The sequence below is a fragment of the Caretta caretta genome, chromosome 1, assembly GCF_965140235.1.
Source record: "Caretta caretta isolate rCarCar2 chromosome 1, rCarCar1.hap1, whole genome shotgun sequence".
Classification (NCBI taxonomy): domain Eukaryota; kingdom Metazoa; phylum Chordata; order Testudines; family Cheloniidae; genus Caretta; species Caretta caretta.
Genome location: NC_134206.1, coordinates 24,840,766 through 24,859,430, shown reverse-complemented (window position 1 = coordinate 24,859,430; position 18,665 = coordinate 24,840,766). Strand labels below are relative to the sequence as shown.

The 18,665-nt window shown below is 42.5% G+C and overlaps 1 protein-coding gene across 4 annotated transcripts in view; it reads left to right on the top strand.

Moving 5' to 3' along the window:
• The window catches only part of GRM5 (glutamate metabotropic receptor 5), a 326,806-nt gene that overhangs the window by 1,767 nt on the left and 306,374 nt on the right, over nucleotides 1–18,665 (top strand). For all 4 annotated transcript variants that reach the window (XM_048841860.2, XM_048841852.2, XM_048841871.2 and 1 more), the window contains exon 2: nucleotides 8,585–9,465. In XM_048841860.2, the coding sequence (XP_048697817.2) occupies nucleotides 8,787–9,465 (679 nt within the window). In that variant the 5' untranslated portion in view covers nucleotides 8,585–8,786. The remainder of the gene's footprint in view (nucleotides 1–8,584; nucleotides 9,466–18,665) is intronic.

Genomic DNA, 18,665 nt, shown 5'->3' with positions numbered 1-18,665 from the left:
GCTGCTTGAGCTCCTAGAGGGATCTGTGCCACTTGGTGGCACTAAAAAGTTGCGATGAAGACCGTGCTAATCTCTCTGCATGTAAATGTCAACCCCCACTCGCACCCCGGGCCTCGTCCGCACACGCGGTAGGGTCTCCGGTGTGGGCTCCTCCGTGTGATTAAACCAGAAAGAAATTGACCAGAAACCAGTCTCCACTCTACAGCGGTCTTTGTAGGGGGATGTAAAACTTTGTGGAGAAATAAGCTGGCCGAAACAATAGGGGCAAGCTCGTCTCTGGAGCTATTTCTTCAGAGAAAACACTGTGTGTATAGTGTGTGTGTGTGTGTGTGTGGGGGGTATATCTATAACTAAAGCTTGAGGTGCTACTTGCTGTCCAGAAGCAGGTTCTCGAGACACATTCATGGCTTTAGGTCATCCCCGGTATCATGTATGGCATCGAATTAGCCCTGTTGCCGGACCAGTTGGGAAGCGGGAGGGGGGAGATGGAATAAATTTAGTGGGGAGCCTTTGAAACCTTCATTCACCTGAAGCAACTTCCCTGCAGTGCGAAATTCAAAAGGACTCAGAGCAGAGGGAAGGATTCAAAAGCCAATCGGCTATAAAACTTGTGGTGCTGGGGAGGGAAGGGGCCAGGAGGCTCTGTCCTGCTAGGTCTGGGCAGCGAGAGGTTCTGGAGAGCAGAGAGCAAAGATCCAGCTGTTTTTTATCCAGACGCCTCTTGCAAATGAGGCAGTGGCAAGGCTGGGGGAGCAGCGTGTTGAGTGGCACGAGGGGGAGGAGGTACCCGGTCCTCAGAGTCTGGCTGGGATCGGAAGACGACAGGACGTGCTGGTAGCTGGAGGAGTGACAGTGCTGGCCAATGGGGCCAAAGGCGCTGCTGCCGGGTGGTGACCTCTCCAAAGAGACCTGAGGATTATTCAGCCCCCCCCTCCCCCCGCAGAGGTCTGCGATAGGATTTGCTATCAATGGCAGCGTTAAACATTGCAGGAGGCACCTTGCCTGCGCGTCTTGGCTATTGACACCCCATCGCAAGTGGCGAATGCAGCCATCCGCAAGGTAATTCGGCTGGGGAGGGGTTGGCGGGTATCGGTCCCCGTTGCAGCTAAAGGAATTCCGGATCCAGCAGGAGCTCTCCCTCCCTTTCCCCCTATTGTTCCGTGCCCTGATCGCATGGCTTCCAAGCAAGCCAAGGCTGCAGGTGACCGGGGTAGGAAGGGGCGCAGCGCCATGCAGCGTGCTTCTCCTACACATGGCTGCCCTGTGGGTATGTCTGCCTAGTGACATGGGTCTGGGGCCAGCCCCGGCTGTGGTGTTCTGCGCGCTGCGTGGGGAATGGGCGGTGGGACCCGCCAGTTAGTTAGTTACCTTGCGGCTTTGCAGGCGAGACCTTCCTCCACGATTAGGCAGACAAGGAACCTCTCAATACCAGGCGTTCCCGAGTTTTACATGACCTGTGTGATCCGCTCAGCGGGGCAGGAGGGGCGGTGTAGTGGAAAAGGCAATGGACTTGCTCTCCAGAGAGAGCTGAGCCCCAGACTTCCCGAATGACCTTGGGACAAGTCACACAACCTACTCTCAATTCCCCAGCGAATACTTGGGGATAATACCTCCGGGGGTACCAACATCCACTGCCGATTGCCCGCTGCTCAGATACTACCGTGAGGAGGCCAGATATTTAGACAGATCTAGCTAGCTAGGTCTAAGAACCAATTCATAAATGCGTGTGTATAGACATATATCTAGCTGGCTACACCTGTAGGTAAGATTGCACTATACTTTATAAACCCTTGTTTAGTGTGTGTGTATAATTCAAAACCTGTAGCCCAATTTGGCAGAGTTATTACAATACAGCTTCATGCCCCCCCCCCCCCCGCCCATTTTTCCAGTCCTTAACTTGTCTCTTGAAATCCCTAGCTTGGTGCCTGGCAGCTGAGTGTCTGTCTCCGGAGGTGTCCAACTGCTAGTGGCCTGTTAAGTACCACAGACAGCTCCTTCTAATGCTTGGGGAGAATTAACTGGATTGAGGATACAGCTTAGCAGCTGCTCCATGTAAAAGGGAAGGAAAATTTAGTTTGACTACCAGGTGAAACTCCCCATTGGTGAGATCTATTACACCACTGTATCACTTCTCCAAAAGGAAGTGGTGGAAACCCCATCCCTTGAGATATTGAGGCTAGAAAAAGCACTTGAAACTGCCCATCAGGGAACAATCCTGAAAAGAGAGTGGGGATGCACTAGGAAACCTAACAGGTCTCTTTCATCTTTGATTTTATTATTATATTGCAAAACATTCCATTGTAGTTTACTATAGCACCTAACAGAGGAGAAACACATTCAGATAGTAATGTTTGTGCTATGTGGGTGGGGTATTGTTATAGTTTTGTTTGGCTTTTATATTTTAAATGCTAAGCAATTACCCTTTGGATCCTAAATATGTGCTTTAGCCTCTTATTTACTTATATATTTTGATGTATATCTGCTTCTTTAGTAAAGTGGCAATGCTCTCCATGCCCCCCCTGTATAGTGATTTGCTGTGATACTTTCTGCAGTTGTCACTTTCCCTTGCTTTCTGTTTATCACTTCTTCTGGATCTGACGGTATTGTTAATAATAAAATGATTAAGCATAGTTGAAAGCACACTGGAAATATTAGTTTCTGTGTCATTCAACATAATATTAGTTTCTGTGTCATTCAACAGTAATACCTTGTATATGTACTGTGGGGCCTTCTAAAGATCATTGGCTGTTTTACTGGAATATTAGTTGCATATTAAAAACTTTATCAAAGCATTAAAGGAATGCAGAATAGATAAAGGAGCTTGTGGGACTGTTTTAGAGCAAAGAATACTAGAGAAGTCAATATAACCCTTTATGATGGTACAATGTGTATTTAGAAGTTTACTACATTGGTCCATTTTATGATTTTATGGTCTTTCTCTATATTTTCAATATTTGTAAATGGCACTATATAGTGGTTTTTATTTCCTGTCCCTTGGTGTTCAGCAGTTTAATCTATTCTTAAAGGGCATGATCCAAAGCCCATTGGAATTCACAGTGCAATGGCTTGCAATTCTGATTTTTGGTCTTTTTTATTTATTTATTTATTTTAAATTAAAGCTCAATGGCTTTTGAAATCTAAACACAAAATAACCTTGTTAATATAGGTCAAGGTTTCAAAAGCAACTAGTGATTTTGGGTGCTTCCATTTTTGGATGCCCAACCTGAGACATCTTAAAAGAACCTGATTTCCTAGCGTGGGTGCTCAGCACTTTCTGCAAATCCAGCTCCGTTAACGTTTCTCCAGTTCAGCACCCAAAATCACTTGGTCTCAGTGTGCAGGGACAGTCTTCGGCCAACAAAAACCAGGAGATCAGAGTTAAGTCTTATCATCCTTAAGTTGCACTCCTTACCCAAGTTTAAATGCTCTGCCTATAGAGTGAAGAGCATAGACATCTTTATTCTGTATCCCTTATGCACCCTAAACTCTTCCTGATTTCTGTGGGAGATTTGCCTGCATAAGAATTGCACAATTGGGCTTGTGGGCCAATACATCAGTGACTGTTTTCAGACACTTTCAGTTCCCATGTAGTGAAAATCCTGAACGTAGAGTTCCCCAGAATTTATTGGCTTAAATTGGATAGGCTTTACATTAATTTAATTGTTTTAACAACTGGATGGCAGTGAAGCAGTTATGTTTGGTGTCTATGTATGCCTAGGAAGCATTTAATCTGCAGATGCATGAGGAGTATTTCTACACATTGAGTGAAATTTGTCATTGCATATGTGTCTTGATCTCACTAGGTGCTACGCATTCTGGCTCCAATCCAGGAAAATTTAGGTAGGTACTCAATTGAAACAAAGGGATTCCTCCTATTCTTAAAGTTGAGCATGTTCTTAGGAGCTTTGCTGGATTAGACCCAGAGCCTCCATCACCTTGCAGGATCAAGCCCATACAGAGTAGATAGATTTTCTCTCATACATAACAGGCATTTAAAAATGTTTAAAAAATTATTCAAAGGAACTTAAGATATTACAAACTAATAGGCATCGTTGTCTGTAAGGTTACAGGGCTGTAGAAAAGCTGTCTAGGAGTAAAATGATTTTCTTGTTTTCCTAATGTAAAATGCACCAAATCAATTCCCGCCAAACAATTAAAAAACGGTCCCTGACTGAGATTATACACCAGTAATGGTGAACTACAAACCCCATGTAACAGGGAAGCATAACAGAAAAGCAGACAGGCTTTAACTCTACCATCACTAGTGGGCACTGCTCTAATGTGAGCTGTTTGTATAGGAAATGTTTTACATTGTAAAGACTCAAGCAAAGTTTCCTTTGCTGGAGCATAAAGCAAAGGAAGTCAGAAATGCCCCACCAAATAAACTCCCAACCATGCATGTTTTGAAGAAAGAGCAAAATGTTCAAGATTCCTAGTGGCTTGTGAGGAATCAGGAGTAAATTAATTGAAATACAGTGGAAAGTCACTTTATTGTTGTTTTTTCTCCACCAATTATAGTTACAGATAGTTTAGCATTTCAAGTTCAAGTAAATAATTGTAGAATGATGCAGTATTAACACAAAGTGCTGGAGATGTTAATTTACTGTGCTTTTAGGCTCTGTCCTTGACACAAATCAGCTGGAATATTGCCCTACAAGGACATCTGAGGATTCCTCCTGGCACAGGGGAGTCCTAGGGTGTCATAGTGATCACACGCCTGGCTCCCATCCTCTCTAGTGGGCTTGGGCAGGGTACATGTCAAAAGAGCAGGGAGGCAAGACAGAGTGCTGTGTGCTCCATCAGCTCCATGCAGGAGTAAATTGGGGTAGCTCTGTTAACTTCAATGGAGCAATACCAGTTTACACCAACTGAAGCGCTCATGCAAAATGTCTCTCATTCCTGACAAGACAGCAGGCGTTCTGTTTCCACCATATATTTGGTGGCTGCAGATTCCAGTGCTCAGCATATGCTATATACACTGTTATACGTAGGGCAGATAGCTTTTGCCTTTTAAAATATTTTCCTGGCCATGTCCAAAAAACTGGCATACATCAGTAATTCCATCTTTCTTATGTTGGAATAAATCAGGAGTAACTCTCTTGAAGCCAGTGGTGTTGCACCAGTGTAAAACTAGTGGGCAAACAGATCCATACCTTGAGTGTTTTTTTTTTTTGTTGGATTGCATGTGCATCAGTGAAGAAGAGTAAGTGCAGGTATATTAACAGCAGTTCCCAATCGTTTACTATGCACATGTTCTTCACTGCCTTCAAACCTGAACACTCTGGTGGGTCCCCTACCCGATTCTATAATAGAGCTGTCTCACAGGAAATGCCAGTGGGATGCGCAGCCCATTGAATCTCTCCTCAACTATCTTTTAGCCAAGGAGCACCTTTTGGCCAGGTTGGGGTGTTCACCCTGATGGCATCCCTCAGTGCCCTGCCTGCAAAGCCAGATGACCTCTCTTTAATGCTGGTGTAAATTCTAAATAACTCCACTGGTGAACTTAATGATGCCAGTGTAAATTCCATGTAATTTCACTGGCTGGTTTAAAGTCCATGGAAGATAGTGGGTGTCTCTCCATTGACTTCAGTGGGCTTTGGATCAGAGTCCTAAGTGTACCAATGTAAATCCCAAGTGACTCCGCTGGCTCACTTAGTGACGTGGGTAAATTCCCAAGTAAATTTAGTCTGTCACTTAGCTACTCTGGTGTAACTGATATAACTGTTAACTCTGATGTAACTAAGATCAGAATCTGGCTTTCTGGCCCTGGCTCTGAGGAGTGAGAGTTGAGGGCTCTCAGAGTTGGCCTTTGGGTCCTATGGAGCCCTCAGCCCTGGGCCCCCTTGATTTTGGTGAACTGGAAATGTAAAGTAGAACCTCAGCTTTTGTTTTCTAGCTCTCTACCTTGCAGAGATAATTTTTCAAACAAACACCAGTATAAATAGATGTAAACTGGAGTTGAAAGGAACAGGCCGCCGGGCTCTGCTTTCTACACTCTGAGGCCAGGGAAGGCAAAAATTGCCAACCTGGCACCCCCTTCACATGCATAGTGTGCAAAACGAGTTGGTTACCTGAAGCTGTAAATGTAAAGACTCATGTCACTAACCTGCCTGGCTGCATTGGACTGGGCCTGGTGTGATAATGGTACACAGGAATTTGAAACATTTGGTGGAGAATCATTGTTAAACTCCTCATCCAAAAATACTCAGACTGTTTGCTGAGTACATAGTTACCCCGAGAGCCAGGAGGTGAGCAGCACTTTATAATTGCACTTCCAGCCTTGCTCTGAGCCAGGGCCAGAATTTGGCCATTTAACAATAATGCTTTGCTACCCGAGGAACTGAACACAGTTTACAAACATCAGCTGATTTGAATAATGGGGCTTGCATTGGAATAAAGGGGAAAATAGACATGTTAAACATTCTAATAAGTAAAAACTTACACCATAAATTAATTTAAATCTGTCCTGATAATTTACAAAAGTACCCTAGAGTGTTTTGTCATCCATAAAACAGTTTACAACTGATACTGAATTGTCTTCAAAGGCACACAATAAACAGTTGGAGGATCTAAGATAAGTAGTAGCACAAATCTGTAATTAAATTGAGACTAGTTAACCTGAATTGCATCACTTTTATTGCTTCACTGCAGAGGATTGTTGTAGTGATATTCCAAGTCTTCATAGACTATGAAGCACTTTGTTAAACTGATTTACAACAGTTTTGCAAGGTGTATTTAATTGCTAGCACTTTCTATTAATACTGAAAACTACAAGAACCATTTCTTTTCAGTATTGCTTCATTATCACCCCTCTTTGAAAAAAATAATTTGCAAATGTTCAACTAAACATTGCATGACTATACTTCTGTGCAAATAGTTTTTTAGAATGCTTCTTTAAAACATGAAGTGAGGATAAAATGTCCAAATAAAGTTGATTATCCTTAGACACGAATGTCTTTTGTGTTGGAATATGTATTTCTTGCTTTCAGCTTTATGAGCTTTAACTTCATTGTGGCACAGGCTTGAACTATATACCTGTGAGTGATAAGGTAGGAATTTGCTAGATTCTGATCAGTTACACCCGTGTCAAAACAACGCTAAGAGAAGGGGTTAGGAAGATATGTGGCATAACTTCTTGCAGCAGAAATTTCTTGCAGCTTCTTTTGAAATATCTGGTATAGGCCATTGTCAGAGACAGGATACTGGACGAGACTCAGCCATTGGTCTGATCCACAATTGTTCCTAATTCCATTAACTTCAGTGGATGTGTAACAGTGTAACTGAGATTAGAATCTTGTCTAGAATTTACTGTTAGCTCATTATGAATAGGGTTGGGTATGTGGTTTTCCTAACTGGCTCTGAGCCTTCAGAGCCACATGTGCTTAACTTTACGTGCTGTGAATAGTCCCATTGACACAAACAGGACAATGCACAGTGCCTAAAATGTGCTACAGTCTTGGCTGGATCAGGGCATGTAAGAGACCTCTTTGAACAGAGTTCAGCAATGTGCTAAGCACCTGCTGTGAGGTTCTGAGTATTTTTAAGTCCCTGTGACTTCGCTATGCTGACCAGGATATGAAGTCTTTGATGATAAATGAAAAATAAGTATCAAAGCAACAATAAAAAAAAAATCAAATGCAGCTCTTTTCTAGTCTGCAGTGCAGAGTGCATAAAATGTTTTGTGCACCACTATGTCTGCACTGCATGTACGCTGTTGGTTTTCTATCGTGGGGATCTGTAGGAACAGTTTATATTCCAAAGTGTTACACTTACCGTTCGTGTGGGTGGGTTCCACTCTATAGAGATCAGTGGCATTGCCTTCACTTATTACACCTGTGATGAATTTGACCTATGGATGCAAAACAAGGAAACACCTTTCAGCCAGTCCGATATTAAGACTAATTTACTACATCTATGACTAAATGCAGAGTATTTAAGTATTTAAAATAATATTGATATTAATTAAAATTAGGTACTTAGTAGTTGCTAACAAAAGTGATTGTTTTCAAATCTGTCTGTCAATGGAAATCTATAGCCTTTTTGGAACCAGCTGAGTTTTGCAAAAGATTTGAAGGGCCAGATTCTGCTCCCATGTATATCAGTGTAGGTATGGAGTGACTCCACTGATGGCGGTGGAATTCCTTTGGCTTTATACTGGTGTAATTGGGAGCGTAATATGGCCCAGAGTACGTTATTGTGCATCACAGATATATTCTGAATTCCAATATTCAAATGTTCGTAAGGTTAAGGAGGAGATTTTCAAAGGCACAAGTGGGAAGTAGGGCACATCAGTCCCATTGATGATCAATGGGAATGAACTGCCATTTGTGCCTTAGAAATTAGCCCCCCCAAGTGCTTTTTGTGTATCCCTTTTAAACAGCCTGGCTTCAGTAGAGCTCTGTTGATTTACACCAGCTGAGGACCTGACCTAGCATAATGAAATGGTAAAGCACAAACAGATTTTTTAGCTTGCAAGATAATGAAAAAAGTAAATGTGTGATGTGCTGTTATCACTATTGACAGCAGAGGGAATAGACATCCTTACAACTGATTTTAAAGCTATTTCCCCTATCTTTTTTTAAAGGTTATGAAGATTATGATCACATGTGCAGCTCTGCATAGCTGTTCCCTTGGAGACGATGGTGGTTCCCTAGAGAATAGGCGGAAATGCCTGGTTAACCATCAGCTTCCTGCTCTTTTTATCCAAAAGATTCTCTAACTACTTTTTAACAACTCTCCGTTTTATTCCATCATGTTGTCTCTACCAGCTTAAACTATTTCCTAAGATGGTCCTTTTGCTGTTCCTTGCAATCCTGTTATTGAAGGAAGATGTCAGTGGGAACTTTGGGTTTTTGGTTTCTGCACAATCCAATGAAAGAAGGGTGGTTGCACATATGCCTGGTGATATTATCATTGGAGCTTTGTTTTCTGTCCACCATCAGCCAACTGTTGACAAGGTCCATGAGAGAAAATGTGGAGAGGTGAGGGAGCAATATGGCATACAGAGAGTGGAAGCAATGCTTCATACTCTGGACAGAATTAATCTGGACCCAACACTATTGCCAAATATAACACTAGGCTGTGAAATAAGGGACTCTTGTTGGCATTCTGCTGTGGCTCTGGAGCAAAGTATTGAGTTCATAAGGGACTCTCTTATTTCATCGGAAGAAGAAGAGGGGATAGTGCGCTGTGTCGATGGATCTTCAACATCGATCCGCTCCAAGAAACCCATTGTCGGCGTCATTGGCCCTGGTTCTAGTTCAGTAGCGATCCAGGTCCAGAACTTGTTGCAGCTTTTCAATATACCTCAGATTGCTTATTCTGCCACAAGCATGGACCTAAGCGACAAAACTCTGTTCAAGTATTTCATGAGAGTCGTGCCATCTGATGCACAGCAAGCTCGAGCTATGGTGGACATTGTCAAACGCTATAACTGGACCTATGTTTCTGCTGTACATACTGAAGGCAAGTGTTCTACTTTTTTTCATCCAAGCATGATTTTGAATTGCAAGCAGTGGTAGTTAATTACTAGATGATTATAATGTTGCCTCTTTTTTTTAACCTGTTAGTTCTGAATGGTGTGGATTGCATATGTTACTTTAAAGATTAGTTTCATACACATGGTGTGTCTTGGTGACATTGGGCTGGTATTGATTGAACAGAAGGTTTGAAATCCAGAGTTTCACAGTGTGAAATGTGTTTTTCCTATCATTTATCACTTACACAAAGTCCTTCAGGTGGCATTTAAAAATTGGCTGGGTAATTAGCTTAATGTAACTACTACTCAATACAGCGGTTAGAATATTCATTGTGTTTATGGTGGTGGCAACTGCTAACGGAGCTAATTCTGGTCTTAGCAGTATGAGCTGCACTAGGGCTTGGGAGAGCAGTGACAGTAGTTTGCCACATGCTCCTTATTAGCACTTGATGCCGGTATCAGCGTATGCATAAGAGACTCGAGGACCTGGCCGATGCTCTGAGTGACCACACCTCTTTAGGATCAAGAAGAACATTTTGCTAGGACCTCTCTCTAGAATTTAATGGACCACTAGGTCAATTTTTTCATGTATATCTGCTCATCTGCATTTGGGGATGGGTGGGAAGAGCCTTCTTGCACCTTTATCACACCCTGATGTTCCATGTAGGTGTGTAACAGGCCAGAATTGTACCCTACACGCCTCTCCTTCCTTTAAGTTTGTTCCAAGATTAGAGATTTTACAGTGTACTGTGAAGTGCATGCGGTAAAGGCATGGGATAGGGAGGAGTGAAGGTAGACTACAAATGAGATAAAGAGCCTGATACCCCTATGACTTACACTGGCTTACTACACTGGGGTAAGTGAGAGGAAAAGCAAGCCCAAACCACTATAAGCCCTGCTCTTACATGCCTGAGCAACACCAGAGAGTGGGCAGTGGGGTGCAGTACACAGTGTTTACCGCGTGGGGTCGAGTAAATGTGTAGTAGTGTGCATCCTGTCCAAAAGAACAGCATGTTTCTTTGCCGAGCAAGTGTTGAACACCTTTGCAGATGTGCTATTTTCTTTATCACAACCATTAGGCAACAGCTCTTTCCCCCTCTCCTGCCCCCCACACATACTGTGGATCTGGTGCTTTGATAGGCATTTTACCCATCTTTTTTGGGTAATATTGACCTGATGCATGGGTGTGGTGACCTCCTCTACTCTGGTTGATGCCCATAACACATTCTATAGGATTTATACCTAATTATTGAAAGACCATCAACCCTAGTGAATGTAAACTGCTTTAGAACTTTTATGCAGATTTTTTAAAAGCCTTTTTTCCCATCCTGATACTGAGGGCTGATGAGTAATTGCAGTCTTATTCAGATATGTATGCATGAATATATTAACAGTTTAATGTAACAGAGTATAAATCACAAAGCATCACATCATGCGCTGAAGCTGCTATGGGCCATATGATGGCCTTGGCATACCTCCACGTTGGACCTTCCCATCACAACATGTGTGTGAATATCAGCTTGGGAGTATGATTTGAAAAAGGGGGAGGATATAACTGATATATTAGTGTTGCATATTATCATATGATGTCACTTTTTTAATGCTTCCAACTTCTGCTCAAGCAACACCCCCGTTTTAAGGTCATAGGTGACGTGTCCAACACAAGCAGAGTTGATTTTGTGTCGATGTCTGTCTCCACACATCATGGACACACAACATAGACCAGACAGTAACATGCATCCCCGGATAATCTTACCACAGAAGATGTTTACATGACGCTGGTTGCATGTTGGGAAGGAGGGGGATTGGGATACTGGAATTGAAGCTGGAGATCACTGTTGTGGATGAGACAAGGGGGATGGATGGGTTTGGGGATGGGAAGAAGGGACCCAACTACCACCAAATGTGTAATTAGTAAGATGTTTGCTTATCACCATCCTGAGCACATGGAATAGATGGTGGCCTTTAAGCCACACCCTTGGATAGAGTGTGGTGTGGAGCATCACTGGAGAGATGCCCAGTCTCGCCGAGAGATGCCCAATCTCTCCTAGAGTTGTTCCTTGCACAGATAGGGGAATGCAGTTTGCGCCTGCCATTGCTTGTGGAGCAAGAAGCCTCCCTGTCCACTTTTTGGTGTCTTGTTATTGCAGGCAGCCCCAAGAAAGGTTGTGGGGAAGCTTCTTGCTTGTCTTTCTATCCCTGCGTGGCCACACAGAGGTTGCTCACCATCTGGGCCTTTGCTTGCAAATTGTATCTGTGTCTGTTTTTATCTTTTCAGATGGTATACTCTTTGGGGCAGGGACTGTCTTCCTCTGTGTTTGGAAAAGTCCTTTGGATGCTACCACCACCTAAACTAAAAAATAATAATTAACCTCCCCTCCCCCAAAAATGTGTAACCGCTGATGGAGAGCTGGATTTCCAGATGTTTCAAATGAATGCTGTGTTTTATCTTATGATCAATCTCCAGTAAACAAGAATCCACAAGTATAGAAGGAAACATCAAGGACTTTTCTTTGCTTAGTCTGGAAAGAATTATTAGAATGTAAGGGCAGATCCTCAACGGAGCTTCATCAACTTCAACATAGTGGCCCTGTTTTACACCAGTTGAGGGTTAGATCCTTACTGTTCAAATGTCTGTTTGGTTAATTTTTGCAGAGTAGTTTCAAAGAACCTAACATTTAAAGTACTATGTTTCAATAGGGGTGTTTTACATGGAAATAAAGATCTTGGCAAGTGGAAACCTCCAAGGCCGGATTACACCATGGTTACACCAGAGTAGCTTCATTGATGTCATTGGAGGTACTCCTGATTTACAGTGGGAGTGGGTGAGAGTAGAATCAGAGGCACACATTGGGATCCTACCATCTGATGTCACATGCTGGCGATCCAGATGATGAGCATGTCCTCTCTGTCTGAATATCCTCAGAATTCCGCAAATAAACGTAAAACACTAACAGCTTGCCTTAAAAATTGGCTATAGAAATAGGAATTCGTTCATATATTTATTCAGATGTTCTGGGCACTTTCCAAATGCTGCTGCTATCCCAAAGAGGAAAAAAAAATGTCAAAACACAGATGAAGGTTGGGGAAAAGGGATTCAACACATACATGAAAATAGATCCGGGTGAAGCTATTCACGTGTCTTGTTATTTTCCCTTTTAAAAATATGTCTGAACTATTCCCAACTACCTGCCTACCTAGTTATTTGTAGGTTTTATTTTTTAACTGTAACTCATCCTAGCCTAGTTTCTATTTCTTTTTAAACCTCCTGACTCTTGCACATTTACCTATTGATTTACACCCATTATTATTATTATTATTTCAAATAAGATTTAAAATGCTAAATCCCACTTTTATGCCTAACTACTATCTTACTCATGATCCCCATGCATTAACCATTGAGACAGCAACCCCTGGCCCCTCCTGCAGGGTCTTCTGTAAGCCCAAGTGTCAGCACTTATTCCCTTCTGTCTATGTGTATAGGCAGGGCACCCTGACATGCAATCTCTGACTTCCTGAGGGGGAAAGGTTCCATTCCCAGGAGGTAGAGAGATCCTGCCCCTCATGGCTGCCCTTGGTAGAGGATCTGGACAGGGAGGAATCTGAAGGGAAAGTCCATCCTGGCTGATTAAAAGACCACTAGTCTACCCCCTGCATAACACAGGCCATAATATTTCACCCAGTAACCCTGAAGTGGAGGGAAAATATTATTACGTATTTTCCAGGCATGTGCTATCCAAGCACACAGAGATTATCCCTTCCCCCAAGAATCTTACAATCTAAATAGACATAAGGTAGGAGGGGAAACAGGGAAGAGAAGTGAGTTGCTCAAGGTCAGTGGAAGAACTGGGTTTAGACCCAGGTCTCCTGAGTCCCAGCCTAGTTCCCTAGCTCTGACAGTACAATTTATTTCCTTACATAAACAGTGAAAGAGTGAATGTCAGGTAAATCGTCAGTGTTCACATGCATCAAGAGTGATTGGAGAGCCACCTTTGGCTAATCCTAATGGTGCTGGAGTCAGATCTGCATTGGTTAGTGCCTGTAAATCAGTAAAAAGAAAAGGAGTACTTGTGGCACCTTAGAGACTAACCAATGAAGTGAGCCGTAGCTCACGAAAGCTCATGCTCAAATAAATTGGTTAGTCTCTAAGGTGCCACAAGTACTCCTTTTCTTTTTGCGGATACAGACTAACACGGCTGCTCCTCTGAAACCTGTAAATCAGTAGGTTGTTGTTTCTGTCTATTGGAGGAACTACATATAAAAGTAGGCTATCTCCTGATGGCTATATTTCTGATATTGCATATAATAAAAGTGGTCTCGTATTAATCATCTTGCAGAGTGATGTGGAATACATTCACTATTTGCAGTGGAAATGAAGGCTTGAGTTAATGAGGACAATTATTTCTGAACAGTAATCATCCAAGAGCTAAATGGGACAACAAAACCCTTCCATTTAAACTTATGATGCTGGCGTGGGATTTTGGAACGATGCTTTTTGGCTGGATAGGGAGGAATTGGGCAACCATGAATCCTGGATTCTTAAAATGAATGTGGTTGATGATCCAGTATGTATTCATAGGAAATCTCCAGTAGGACCAAAGCACTTGGCTTTGCAAAATATTACCATGTCAGTGCTCTTTCTCCAGCTGCTGAGTTCCTCAAGTGTCTCAGCCCTTTTCACCTGGACCTCACTACTGAGCACGCAGTCAAATGAATCAGACACACATGCCCAATGTGCATCATCTTTAACTGCACACTTTACCAGCTTGGTGAAAGCCCTGTGCCAAATGCATTGCGCATGCCCACCAGGCAGTTCTTAAAGGGTCATAATGGCACGAAAATCCTTTTTCATGGAATATGGACCAGTGAGGACTGTTTCACTGGCAGGTTTCAAATTTCTACAAAAGAAGAAAAAAACTGAGCAGGCTCCATATCCCCTTCAGAAAATAATGGAGGCCATTAATATATCTTTGAGACAACCCAATTTATTTAAAAAAATCCTTATTTATGAGCTAACTGCTTATCCACCTTCTATGGATGACACTTCAAGTAAACCACAATAAAGATTCAGCTAGAGCAATATCCTTGATTCTGTCTGACTGGATTTATGACCAGCCTAGATCATGACTCAAACCACAAAGGTATGTAAGGCCTAAACAGTATCAACTACAGCTAATGATGCATGTGGGACACCCACTTCCGTGTGCTCAGCAAAGGAGTGCAAGGTAATGTGGAAGGGCAATAACTGGGCATGTCCACTGGAAAAGGGACCTCTGGTAAGCTGTCTCTCACAGCATGACTCCACATGGCCAAAACTCAGCTTAGCAGCTCAGCATAGACAGGTAAAAAAAGCAATAAAATAAAAATAACATTTAAAAAAAAAGGTGCCTGGCTGAGAAGATTCGAATTTGAATGATCCACCCCCGTATGTTTGCTCAATTGTACCTGAGGCAGAGCTCTATCAACACAACAGTTTCAACGTGGAACCCAGTTCTCAAATGTGGATGCTTAAATCTGTATTTGGGAGATTTAGGAGAGGATGGAGAGATGCTTTAGGAGCCTAAGCCATTCCTTAGGTGCCTTAAGTAGTCACCTACTTGGATTTTGACATCCAGTTTTAGGCAGCTGTGAGTGAAGAGAGGGTAGCAGCAATGGATTCCACAGGGTGATGCCAGTGTGCCTAAAACTCTTCATGCCCATTCAATCTGAGATCCCTATGTTTGGACTGCCATTAAAGACACTGATTAGTGCAAATTGTGGTGCTGCTGAGACATGTATACCTGTCTGTTGGAGCCCAGACTGACACCAGAAAAGCCACCAGACAGGTAAACACGCCTGTTACCAACCTAGGAAGGATTTGAGGTAGCAACGTAGAAGTGAAGTGCTTAGAGTCATCCAGACTCCATATGTTTTTTAGCCTTTTAATCCTAGTCTGTGGCTTTATTGATCTGTTGGGAACAGCTTGAAGGTCAAAGTGTTTTAGTGTGCTCAAAACCCACAAGTTTCAGTTGCTCTAACACTGAAGTCACACAGCAAGTCTCCTTGGTTGGTCCCATAGCTCCTCTCCACACTTGATTAATAGATTTTAGAGCAAGTCGGTACCATTATGCTAATCTAGTCTGACCTCCTCATAATTAAGTCCACAGAATTTCACCTAGTAATTTTTGTATGAAGCCCATAACTTCTGTTTGAGCTGTAGCATGTCTTTTAGAAAGATATCAAATCATCATTTAAAACCTTCAAATGGTGGAGAACCCACGACATCCAGAGGTGAGTTGTTCCAATAGTGAATTACCCTCACTATTAACAAATTGTGTCCTACTTCTAGTCTGTATCAACCTAGTTTCAACTTCCAGCCACTGGATCTTGTTATGCCTTTGTCTGCTTGCCTGGTCTACATTAACGAGGTATGTTGATCTAAATTACGTAACTTACATTGATGTAGCTTAAATCGACGTACAGTGGTGTCTACACCACACTATGGTGAGGGGAGATGCTCTCCTGTTGACATAGCTAACACCTTTTGGGGAGGTGAAGCCCTGACGTCAACAAGAGAGCTCTCTGCCATCGACTTATTGCATCTTCTCCTGATCCATGAATCCATGGCAGAGGTGCCAATTTAGCCGGTAGTGAAGACCAGCCCTAAGATCCCTCTGCTCTCAGAAATCCTCTCCTCATGTAGGTACTTGTAGATTGTGATCAAGTCACCTCTTAAACTTCTCTTGGATCATGGATAAACTAAATAGTGACAGCTCTCTCTCAGTAAGGCACATTTTCCAGACCCTGTATCATTCGTGTAGCTCTTCCTGAACCCTTTTCAATGTCCTATTTGAAGTGTGGACACCAGAACTGTGACACAGTTTCTTAGCACGTTAATTCCACAGATGATTTTCCTTTCTAGGCATATCTTTTTTCATTGCTTCCTCCAGCAGAAAGCTTCTTTTGTGTGTCAGCCAGGCTGCTGTTAATGCTCCCCTTATTGGCTAGCCAGCACAGCTGCAGCCTGCAAACATGCATCATTTACTGCTGAAGTTTCCCATTAATTAGCCTGCAGTTGCCTCTGATAACCTACCTTTTCATCTCGTTCTTTCTTCTCACCTCTCCGGCTGTTTGTGTTTTTGCTACAAGAATGACACAGGGTCTGGAAAATGTGCCTTACTGAGAGAGAGACTTAAGAGCTGTCACTATTTAGTTTATCCATGATCCAAGAGAAGTTTAAGAGGTGACTTGATCACAATCTACAAGTACCTACATGAGGAGAAGATTTCTGAGAGCAGAGGGATCTTACGGCTTGTCTTCACTACCGGCTAATGGTGATAGCAGCATATCTGGTCATGGCAAAGGCTGTAAGGGACTTGGAAAGAGTGATGCCAAGCATCATCACAAGGTGCTCTGCAGTAACATCCACAGTGTCCCGAAACTGGCTAATGGGCTCCTGGCTCACCGTGAAATCATGATGGTTATTTTTTCTTTTACTCTTCAAAACTGCCACCAAATGGAAAAAATCCTTTATTTGCCCAGCTCTAATTATTCTCATTCACTCTCTGTCCCCTGGAAAAAGATGGTAATTAATAGGTTAAAAAACTCGAAACATAACTACAAGATTATTCAACACACTTGTGTGTTTTTATGGCTGAGGTGTGGAGTTCCTGTTTTGAATTGATTCTGTTTGTGTTTTGCCATATATATTTTGAAGTGAACAATTAATACTTATAGCACACTCTATTATGTGAGCGTTTCTGAATGTAACGAGGGAGACTGCACGTTGGCCCAGATAGAGGTCTGCATGTTCGCTATTTTCCCAATGAATTTACTTTATCAGATTTGTACATTCTGCAAACGTTTCCAAGTGTGGTTCTTCTCCGAAAAAAAATGACTATAGAAATAGTCTCAGAGGTTGCCATATTTATTGTGACTCAATGACTTGAATAGCACAGTTGCTGAGTAGGCAAATAAAGGGATATTTTGTCTAAGTACCAGCCCTGAAAATTTAGCCTGGGATCTGAAAGTCGGGCTGTGCTCTTTCCTTCACCTGCATCATGGCCAGCAATAAAGGCCAAATTGTGCCCTCGGTTACACCTGTGCACCTTTACTGTGTCCAACAGAGTGGCATCAGTAGAGCTGGCTTGGATAGGTGCAAATGAGGGAAGACTTTGAGTGAGGCTTTGCAGGTGAAAGTTAGTTAATGGTTCTGTTGATGAAGCTTGAGAAGGAATAGAATCTAGCTCCATTTCCCACTTCTCCATTGGGTCCGCAGTGCTAGCTGCCATTAAATATTGAAACACTGTGTGACTGTGTGATCCTATGGAGCAAATCTGTGGAGTAAGAAGGTGCTACAGTATTTTTGCATGGTTGCTTTTCATAGTAGAATGGGACTTTAGAATGTGTTAATCGTTAGGCAAAGCTTTTCCTTCTCTCTCTCTCTTCAAATCACCACTCCACTAAGGGCCTGATCCAAAACCTATTGAAGTTAATGGGGAGGTTTTTTATTTACTTCAAAGGATTTGGATAATGCCCTAATTGAGAGGGCAAATCAAAATCCAGTATCTGTCTATCTGTCTAAAGGAGCATTCAAGGATGACAAAGCCATTGCGGAGAAGCTAAATGAATTCTTTGCTTTGGTCTTCACAGCTGAGGATGTGAGGGAGATTCCCAAACCTGAGCCATTCTTTTACATGACAAATCTGAGGAACTGTCCCAGACTGAGGGGTCATTAGAGGAGGTTTTGGAACAACCTGATAAACTAAACAGTGGTAAGTCACTAGGACCAGATGGTATTCACCCAAGAGTTCTGAAGGAACTCAAATGTGAAATTGCAGAACTACTAACTATAGTTTATAATCTATCATTTAAATCAGCTTCTGTACCAAATGACTGGAGGTTAGCTAATGTGATGCCAATTTTTAAAAAGGGCTCCAGAGGCGATCCTGGCAATTACAGCCTGGTAAGCCTGACTTCAGTACCAGGCATATTAGTTGAAACTATAGTAAAGACAGAATTGTCAGACACATGGACGAACATAATTTGTTGGGGAAGAGTCAACGTGGTTTTTGTGAAGGGAAATCATGCCTCACCAATCTACTAGAATTCTTTGAGAGGGTCAACAGGCATGTGGACAAGGGCAATCCAGTGGATATAGCATACTTAGATTTTCAGAAAGCCTTTGACAAGGACCCTCACCAAAGGT